This window comes from Pecten maximus, chromosome 12 (assembly GCF_902652985.1).
Source record: "Pecten maximus chromosome 12, xPecMax1.1, whole genome shotgun sequence".
Taxonomy (NCBI): domain Eukaryota; kingdom Metazoa; phylum Mollusca; class Bivalvia; order Pectinida; family Pectinidae; genus Pecten; species Pecten maximus.
In genome coordinates, this window is record NC_047026.1 from 27001807 (window position 1) to 27013150 (window position 11344).

Below are 11344 nucleotides of genomic sequence, written 5' to 3' on the forward strand. Positions count from 1 at the left end.
ATTCCTGATTCAAATGCAGTCTTATTTTTATTAACAAAAATGATTCAAACTGATAAAATTTTGTTATTCGTGCTAAAAAGCTATAGTTCGTTCATTTATTTCACCATCAGATTTACATTATAACCACCAACATTAAAACTATGCCGTTTATCTTTTTCGGCATAGCCGTTTAATTTTCTTTTTGCCCCGGATATGACGCGACAGGTGGCGTTGCTGGTCAAGATGAATTATGTGATTGGTCATTGTAGCGGTAAGTGCAAAATGCAGATAAGCAGTTAAAAACGAAACAAAGATAAGATTGTATGCGGTAAATGCAAAATGCAGATGTACAATGTACGGTTAAATACGAAACAATGATAAGATTGAATGCAAGCTGAATAAATAGATTATCTTTTTTAAATGACACATTATTAAAATCATATTCCTGATTCAAATGCAGTCTTATTATTAACGAAAATGATTCAAACTGATGTAATTTTGTTATTCGTGATAAAACACTTTAGTTCGTTAATTTATTTCACCATCAGTTTTACATTAAAACCACCAGCATTAAAACTATGCCGTTTATCTTTTTTATAAAGATATTTCTTGTTTAAAGATATTGCTTGTTTTTCGGTAAGAACTTTTTCGGTCCCATCCTGAACTCGTCGGGATTTATTCTAGAAATAAGAGTTGATTCCACCAAGAGTTCCGAATGAATTGGTCCTCGCCAAAGTTGGCCATGATAGCTACATGTAGCTTTGGTAGGTTTTGCACCGCACCGGAAAATACGACACAAAGAGGATTAATTATCATTCTACCATGTTTGCTATGCAACGACAGTTTTGATTGGTTTAAAACCATGTATTATTTTCCAATAATTCACGCTCGTGCCAATAATACACGTTCGTGCCAATAATACACGCTTGTGTGGGCTAATGGGTTAGTCTTTCACAAACTTTTATCACGACGCGAGTTCGAATCCTACGAAGGCCCTTTTTCTTTTTCCATCATTTTTTTTTAATTTTCGAAATCAATGCCATATGATAGAGGTACTGTAGTGCCTGTAAAGAAATGTATATTTTATAAACAAATAATGCAATACCCAAGAAATAAATTACAAGTTATCCCCGGGGTTTCTTTGTCGTTTTTCTATTAGAAAGAGGTAGATCTCAGAACTAAACAGTACATGGTAGAATAGAAATAATCAACTTTGACTCGTGTATTGTTGCATGATATACAACTCGGACTTGGATATTTTGCAATTTTAATTAATAACCCAGGCCTGCGGCCTTCGTTATTGAATTAATTGCAAAATATCCTCGTCCTCGCTGTATATCCTGCAACAATACACGAATCATCGTTAATTATTTCTTAAGTAACACATGCTGCAGCTACTTCCTGAACTAGGGTGTGGGAGGGATATCGTGAGGTGACCTCAGTCGTTACGAGGGTGTAGGAGGGATATCGTGAGGTGACCTCAGTCGTTACGAGGGTGTAGGAGGGTGTTGTGAGGTGACCTCAGTCGTTACGAGGGTGTAGGAGGGATATTGTGAGGTGACCTCAGTCGTTACGAGGGTGTGGGAGGGATATCGTGAGGTGACCTCAGTCGTTACGAGGGTGTGGGAGGGATATTGTGAGGTGACCTCAGTCGTTACGAGGGTGTGGGAGGGATATCGTGAGGTGACCTCAGTCGTTACGAGGGTGTGGGAGGGATATTGTGAGGTGACTTCAGTCGTTACGAGGGTGTGGGAGGGATATCGTGAGTTGACCTCAGTCGTTACGAGGGTGTGGGAGGGATATCGTGAGGTGACCTCAGTCGTTACGAGGGTGTGGGAGGGATATCGTGAGGTGACCTCAGTCGTTACGAGGGTGTGGGAGGGATATCGTGAGGTGACCTCAGTCGTTACGAGGGTGTGGGAGGGATATGGTGAGGTGACCTTAGTCGTTACGAGGGTGTGGGAGGGATATCATGAGGTGACTTCAGTCGTTACGAGGGTGTGGGAGGGATATCGTGAGGTGACCTCAGTCGTTACGAGGGTGTGGGAGGGATATCATGAGGTGACTTCAGTCGTTACGAGGGTGTGGGAGGGATATCGTGAGGTGACCTCAGTCGTTACGAGGGTGTAGGAGGGATATGGTGAGGTGACCTCAGTCGTTACGAGGGTGTGGGAGGGATATCATGAGGTGACCTCAGTCGTTACGAGGATGTGGGAGGGGTGTTGTGAGGTTACCTCAGTCGTTACGAGGGTGTAGGAGGGATATGGTGAGGTGACCTCAGTCGTTACGAGGATGTGGGAGGGGTGTTGTGAGGTTACCTCAGTCGTTAAATGGACCGGTAGTTTGGTTTGGTTTGATTTGTTTAACGTCCCATCAACAGCTGGGGTCAAACTGCCGAAAAAAGCCAGCAGGACACCCTACCCAGTTACATTATAATGACAACGGGCAAACCAGTTATCCCACTCCCAAAATGCAGAGCGCTATTTTGTGTCCTTGTATAAATATATTTAGTATGGCTGCTCACAAACACGGAAAAAGTCCGTATGACATAGATAACAAATACTACACAACATTCTATAGTAGTTACAGTATATATACATAACAAATAAAACCATCAGTTGATCAGATCCATAATACTCATTTTTAATAGTTGGTATGTTATTAGCCCGAGTTTCCTGTGGCCCTGCCACCATGTCTGGTACATGGTATCAGGGCGAGGGGAAACTCGGGCTAGTATATTACAGTGGCTAATCAATCGAACCAAATCTACATAAAATGCGCGCGAAGAATATTTGTTTTCAGTTTGTTGATATTAAAACAAATATAATTTGTCTGTTCGTACTCTATGTCTGGTAGGATATATGTTTTAGTCTTATATTAGCCTCGCCGAATGTGGACAAGAATCTCGGATTCATATCTCCTATGGGATTGGTCACAGGGACTTGGCAGGAACTCTCAGCCGCGTTCATACATATATACAATGTATGTGTATTATAGTACCATATATGCACCGTGGGTTGCCAAGTCCCTGTGCTATTTGGGGATGGAATGTCAACCCGTAGCTAGTTCACACGGCTCTGAAACGGATCCATGGCAATATCGTTGTTTCATACCTGTAATTGATCAAAATAAAATGACATGTGCTTTCATCCAAACCATACACATAATGTGATGTACAATTATCTCGAAACCGCTGCAAATATCAACGGTACCGACAAAATATGCTGCAAAATATGCTGTACGTTTGATTACGCTTTACCTTTCACCGACATATAATGTACTCACCGAGTAAGAGAGGGGCGGGGGGGGGGGGGGGGGGGGGGGGGGGGGGGGGGGAATAACGAGTAATTTATGCACATGTATTTATAATCCAAGCCTGATTTCAATTTAAAATGATCGCGAACAATTTGTCTGTGGCAGAAAATGTCATGGTGACAAACATCCCGGCTTTATTTTTGTTCCTTTAGGAAACGCATCACATTATCTCAACACGTGCCCAGATCGTGTTTGTGGGGACAGGCCATCCCATTATTGGGTCTTGTTTACCCCGTTTTCAGTGACAAGTGACGACCTTCCGTTCAATTTATATCATCGTTGCTCTCCTCCGTCCTCCCATCTGATTACCGATATTTCTCGCTGATTCCGTTTTCCGTGACTCAATTACCTAATCGTTTACCACGGAGAAGTGGTTTTCGACCCTGTCATATATTACGTTGTAGACTACAGCAAACTGTCTGCGCATTCTCGTATTGCAAGTCGTTGGCGGCGATTAATTTAGATGTTACATTCTTAAATACTCTGTAGTTTATTTCTAACATTTAAGGTAATCTTTGGACGGAGTTCTGCATGAAGGTAGAGTTGATAACTTTACTTTTATTTACTCTTATAGCATGCCATCATTTCAACGAAGGAATGACCCCTAAACGTCCTATATACATGGTCCTCCCCTGTGTGTGTGAGATGTATGCGTGTGGTGAATAGATGAGTAGCAACTACCATTTTGAGAGATTCTGGTAGATATTAGAAAGAGAATAGAACCCTTAGTCTTAATTCCTCAGAGGGCCAAACGTTCTAAAGGCAAAAATGAGGCAATGAGAGAATTTGGTTTGTATTGTGTCCTATCAACCGCTATGGTCATTAAAGGACGGCCTCCCATGTTTGTGCGATCTGCACGGGAGTAGTAAATATTTGTGCATTTTGTAGGACTGTGGTATGTGTCTCCTTGTGACAGTGGGGCACTGAAGGTCACCAGCAGGACATACACTGGTCGCACGATCCTGACGACGACCGATCCAGGCGTCATAACTCTATAGACTAAAAGACAGCGGAGAATCGCTCAGCCAGACACGTGTGATATACCCGTCTCTTGCTCAATTAAAGACCAAAACTGAAGGGAGACACTAGGAATAAGATATCGTTAAATTATTTTGTGGACATGTACATTTCTTACGGCCAGAGACCTATATTAATATATATAGTATATAGGTCTCTGTTACGGTCTACCTGCAGGACAGCACCGGCAGATCTTACCAACCACAGACGATTCAGATTCAGATTCTTTATTTCCTTGTGTTTTTCAACACGTCAGAGAGATATTACAAAACAATACAACGTAATATAGGATAACACAATAACGACAGAGGCCTACCGCATGTAGCCGATAGTGTAACACTAAATGTAAGTCTTACGCACTCAACTGATAGCCGATGGCGTAAAACCTGTGAATTATAAATGTGAATTTCATTTATTTGTTCAGGTGAAAAGCAGTTTCAAATTATACACTTTAATTATTTCAATCGGTAAACAATATGTGTCATGCATTTAAAACGTGACCACAGGTAATTATAAACTACTCTACCTAATTAGGCCAGGTAAGAAAGACTAAAACACTGTACCAACTTGCTGTAGATGGACCCCCGCGGAGTATTTTCTAAAGAAAGAGGATGAGAACTGGCCTGGTGTTGACATACATGTACCTGATGTTGGTAGGGGGTGCGATGTCCATTAAACATGGGGGGGGGGGGGGGGGGGGGGGAGACCTATATACTAGTATATAGGTCTCTGACTGTACCAACTTGCTGTAGATGGACCCCCGCGGAGTATTTTCTAAAGAATGAGGATGAGAACTGGCCTGGTGTTGACATACATCATGTACCTGATGTTGGTAGGGGGTGCGATGTCCATTATACATGGGGGGGGGCAGTGTCTTGTTTAAGCCGATTTCAAGATTTTATTATTCAAAATGTGTGAGACAAGAGGTCATACATAGTTTAAATACATGACAGTCAATACCATAGATATGTATATATCGACAGGGACATACATAGATATATGTAGATATGTACGTCCCTGATATGACATAATATACAGAAAGTATAATATGGTAATTACATTTAGTAGTGGTAATAACATCACCCCACTATAACATATACGGTAGCTTCTGGGTAAAGTAACTTTATTTAATTCATGAACATGTAAACGAGTTGTAATTCTATTGCCAGTTCCTGATTTTTCCAGTGGTTACTAAACCATTTCCTGCTGATACTAAATGTATTTGTTTGCTGAGGGGAGCTCGAATTCCCTGTCTCGGAGGAATATTATCAGCGTTGATGTTACTCTCCTATATATACTGGTATACTTGTTATTCTATAATCTTGTAGAATGTGATGGTCTAACCCTGTGCCCATATTGTCGTCTGTGTCTTAAATCATTAGTACATACAGAGACATATATTAAGATATATAGTATATATGTCCCTTCAATCTCATTTAAATCTAGATGGTCATTCTCACTTTGTTACATGAACATCTAACGACATCGCATAAGGGGTCACATCAGGATGACCTTTTGGATTAACCAATCAAATTACTACTTACTGAATCGTGGAAGTGAATTTCGTAATCTGTCGATCTGTTTCAAGTCATTTCGTGCAACGAAGCATATAGCTATGTACATGCTGTACCGAAATGATTAGCTTCAGATTCATGATGTGACGAATGGGTCAATTCGATGTCATCGAAAAATTGTCAATTCGACCTGAAGGTAACAATTAGGTCCCCTTATGCGATGCCGTTTGATGTTCATGTAACGTCCTTCAGTCTTGAGAATGAGAATCTATGTTTTAATTAGATTGATGTCCCTTGTACATATCTTTTTCCATTTTCATTCTATTTCTGTATACATGTATTTTCAGTATATCACTCTTTATTTTCGAGTATTTCTCAACACCATCAGCAAATATAGTCTTATTGGCAGATACCTATACATTATATATATCTACGTACCAGGTAAGGGTATCAGATAAGTGCCTCTAATAGCGGCGTCTCTTAAAGTGTACTCGGAACGAAAAACGATATTCAAATATGTTATTCTATGTAACCACCAAAGAAGAATGTCGCAAACCGCATCAAAATCGGTTGGCCGAGTGCCGAGATATCGCATTTCGAATTACGCGATTTTCACCTGTTGGACGAATGCTGATTTGGAACTCTTCAGTCTATAGGTAGCAGTGTACAGTAAAAATGCCAAATTATGAAAAATATGGCACATGTTTTAGATATGTAAACATTGCCAGTTAGCCTTACATATAACTTCTAATAAAGTATATATATTTGAAATCTGTACAACATTTGCAATTTTAATAGAGCTCTGAAGGATAAGTAAACTGATATTTTCTGTGATTTTTAGAGCTCTGAATACCATGGTAACAGCTTAAAAATTTCTCAAAAATTGCAAAATATTATGATATTTGACTCAAAATGGCACAATTCTCTACACAATTTTTTTTCTGAAACCTATTTAAAATTAAATATCTCTATCCCAAAGACAGAATTAATCTTGTTTGGACATATGTTGTAAATTAAGTTTTTCCGCTATCTTACCTTTTCTGTGGGCTTCCATTTTGCGCTGTAGGCAAAACTAAATTCCTGTGTAAACACACGTTCGGAAAATCCGGATATTTAAAATCCGGAACCAATTTATTGATTTTTGTATTAATAAATGTGAAGCCTGTATGTACTACTTCATACTGAATATACCAATTATAGTGTACATTTATTTTTTCATTTTTTATGCATATCATAATACAGGAGTTATTTGCTTAATAAAAAATGTCTTACTGTGGTGTGCTACCTATAACGTCACAGGTGCAGTATAGACGACAGGGTGAACGGTATACGTAGCAACACATACATGACTGAATACGATCTGGACATGAGTTTTAAGGTGATGGCTTTGGCGAATATTGCCGACAAGAAGTCAAAATCTAACAATATCAGTTTGAGCTTTTAAGAAAATAAAATTTTAGTGAAATGGACTCTGAAAATGACCGCTTGGGTAACACAGACTGATGTGTTATACCAGAGACATACAGATGTTGTACAAGATCCAATAATTTTACAAAATAATGTGCCATTTTATTTGCAAATTAATATTCAAATAAACATACCAACAATACAACAGTTCTGGATATTCTGGTTTGTGAGACAAGACGATACACATGTACAGTAAACTTATGCATTGTATTGTATACAAAACCCTGCTTTTAGTCATGAAGGACACTTCATTCATGATCTACAATAGACCAGAGACCTATATTAATTAGTACCAGAGTTGGAACCTACAACGTACTTCTACAGATACAGATTTCCCCCTTATTTCAGCATGGCATGGTCTCGTGGATTACCGACGATTAAATGCTTGAGAAAGATATATATACGATCGTTGTCAGTGAAATTATTTAAAAGTGCTTCGCAACAATTATAATATTATTGATAGTTTACGTACAGGTTCATATCAAAAGTAACTAAAACCCGATAAATTTAACTCTGTTTTTTTTATGGTTAAAAAAACATACAATTTATCGTGACTAATTATAATTAATACTAAAACTTATTAAACTCGCAATGATTGAAAAAATGTTTGGCAATGCGTTGCGGGTGAATCAAACCTACACAAATGTAGCAAGGATTTCGACTTAGAACAATCGCGTAAATATGACGTCATTTTGGTGCTTTGTTGATACACATCAATTTGAATGCAAACCAAGCACTACAGTGAAATCGATTTGACATATGCCGTTCTTTCAATTGAACAAACAGGGGAATAGCTGAACTTAAACCCCAGATTTAGCAAAGAGAAAGTGAAGTTTAACGTATCTTAATGTAAATATAACAATTAAACGCTTGGTAGATTGTATTTATTGGCAAGATCAATGCAATCTTGGTGACAGATAAATAGAATGACGCCCTATTATCATGAATATTTATCTGTCACCCAGATTGCATTGATATTGACAATTGTTAGATACAAACATGTTCGGAGAATTACGTATACTCAACTTTGAGTGAGTTAGTATACCGCTTAACAATTACCAGGTGTGAAATTACGGTTCACAAGCTCGTCACACCTGTCACTGCACCACAGGTGTCTGTGATTTCTGGCGTTCTAATCGGCATGCGCCGTCAATTGCTTGTGAGTTGACGCGTTTGGTTATGGGCGGCCGTTTTAGGATAAAATACAGACACTACTTAAGTGCAAAAAAAGCCAAATGGCCATTATGTTCTTTTTACACTTAAGTGCAAAAGATTTGCACTTAAGTGTCAAAAAAAATTATTTGCACTTAAGTGCAAAAAAATGAAACGGTTTCCAACAAGAAATTCACCTACAGAAGTAATTTTTTCGACTGGTCCAAAATGAAGTACAATGATTGGTCGACCAATGGGCGAAGTTCTATCAATTTCGTATCGACCAATCAAATCATACATACTGTCGCAGTGTGCCCTAGCGATACGTAAACAATATGGCGGCTTCTATATAACCTCGTGTTATTCTTGTAACCGAGCGACTCGTCAGCTGAAAGGCCGTAATAGCGGACGTAAAACCCATAAATAAATAGATAAATAAATTATAACCGACAAATGTCGCCCGAGACACGAATTTCATGCAGGTGTCCTCAGTTGAAACAAATGCTCGGCAATTAATATAAAGATAGAATGTAAACAATTTTATCGAAATTAGCTGTAGTGATGAGGGAAGTAACCCGTACATATAGAAGTGAAACAATCATAAAAAAAAAGCTTTGTTGCTTTGAAATGGTACAATCGATTAATGTGAAATATAAACCATAATAGAAGGTTTTTTTACAGTAGACCTTCTTTGACCACGTCTTCCAGTATATGTTTGGTAACAAGTTATAATTATGGTAATATTACATAGTACTGTCTTTACCACGCAAATATCTATGAATTACTTACTTTTTGTGGAAATAAATGCAACTGCATTTGACTTGAATGCAAAGCTGAAAACCAGAGCTTGAAACTGTGCTGGTTGAATTATTATGTCACACCCCAAGTATTGTTTAAAGAAATATTCCTATTTTGCAAAGAGTATCACATGTCATTGCGAATATCGACATTTCCGGAGTGTAGCATGATAAATGGGATTAACTGTAACATTTATGACCAAAATAATGTAAACAGTGAAGGAATAAGGACACTTCACATGCTTTTATGTATTAATTTAGACATATTTACAATTACAGGAAATTCTTAGTAAAAATATAAAGTAAAAGCCTCCCCCCCCCCCCCCCCCCCCCCAGGCCTGATAATGTAAATGGATGATAATCTAGGGACAAATTTATAGTTTTTTGCACTTAAGTGTAAAAAAAGGTTTTTGCACTTAAGTGTAAAAAAATAAGTTTTTTGCACTTAAGTGTAAAACAGTTTTTTGCACTTAAGTGTAAAAAAAAAGTTTTTTTGCACTTAGGGTAAAAAAAGTTTTTTGCACTTAAGTGTAAAAAAAAGTTTTTTGCACTTAAGTGTAAAAAAAAAAGTTTTTTTGCACTTAAGTGTAAAAAAAAGTTTTTTGCACTTAAGTGTAAAAAAAAAAGTTTTTTGCACTTAAGTGTAAAAACAGTTTTTTGCACTTAAGTGTAAAAAAAAGTTTTTTTGCACTTAAGTGTAAAAAAAGTTTTTTGCACTTAAGTGTAAAAAAAAAAGTTTTTTGCACTTAAGTGTAAAAACAGTTTTTTGCACTTAAGTGTAAAAAAAAGTTTTTTGCACTTAAGTGTAAAAAAAAAGTTTTTTGCACTTAAGTGTAAAAAAAAAGTTTTTTGCACTTAAGTGTAAAAAAAAGTTTTTTGCTATGCTACTCCTCTTGGGAGATATTGTCATGGTTTCCTTAAGGAAAATAATGATAACAAATGTGTTTTAGAAAAGAAAATATCAAAATCTCTATTTGTTGAGTAATTCCCAAAATGCAAGTAAAACCCCTATGGCGTATATTTTCCTATGGCGTACATGTATTTAAGGGTCACCCGACATGCGCAGACAAGGGATAACATTTGTGTTGTTTAGTGCTAAAGAGTTCTAGTATTACTGGAACGATCCATTTTGAAGAGAGGGATACGAAGAATTTTTTTGTACTTATGTGCACAGGTACATAATGTAAAAAGATTACTACATAATGGCAAAAGAGTTTTTTTTGCATTATGTGGTTTTTGCACTTAAGTGAAAAAGTTTTTGCCATTATGTAATTTTTTGCCATTATGTTAATTTTTTTGCACTTAAGTGCAAAAGATTTGCACTTAAGTGCAAAAGTTTTTGCACTTCAGTAGTGTCTGTATTTTATCCTAAAACGGCCGCCCATATTTGGTTTCCATGCACATCAAAAATGTTCCGAAGATATGCTTTTAAAGGTTGTACGTAAATTGAGCTTGAATTTTGTTAAGAATTGTGTTTGTACTATACATATTTTGTTAAAATCAAACACATTATTTTTTTAATTCAGTGATTTTCATTTTTCCCTACAAGCAAAACAAATTCGTATCGCAAAGGTTTGCCTTTAGAATAATCAACTTAAGTTGGCTCATTCATATTATTTCCCAAGATGTTGAAAATATACCTTATGAATATTGTCTGGGAGTTATGTTATACATGTTATATACGACCCGTTAAAATAGAAAAATATTTGAATTTTACTTGTTATATAAGACCCGTTATAATAGAAAATTAGTAAGATGTTACAAGTTGTATTTGGCCTGTTAAAATAGAAAATTAGTAAGATGTTGCAGGTTGTATTTGGCCTGTTAAAATAGAAAATTAGTAAGATGTTACAGGTTGTATTTGGTCTGTTAAAATAGAAAATTAGTAAGATGTTACAAGTTGCATTTGGCTCGTTAAAATAGAAAATTAGTAAGATGATACATGTTGTATTTGGCCCGTTATAATAGAAAATTAGTAAGATGATACATGTTGTATTTAGCCCTTAATAATAAAAATTATATGTCCCTGATTTCGGTAGCATTTGTTATTAACTTATTCACAAATATAACTCAAACAGTTTATTCAATTCGCATTAATTGCAG

General features: G+C 36.9%; 1 protein-coding gene across 1 annotated transcript in view; it reads left to right on the top strand.

Moving 5' to 3' along the window:
- The first annotated feature begins 192 nt into the window (after positions 1 to 192).
- LOC117338956 (mucin-7-like) overlaps positions 193 to 11344 on the top strand; it is a 12202-nt gene continuing 1050 nt past the window's right edge. Inside the window, exon 1 of the mRNA XM_033900321.1 lies at positions 193 to 250. Coding sequence (XP_033756212.1) covers positions 193 to 250 — 58 coding nt within the window. The remainder of the gene's footprint in view (positions 251 to 11344) is intronic.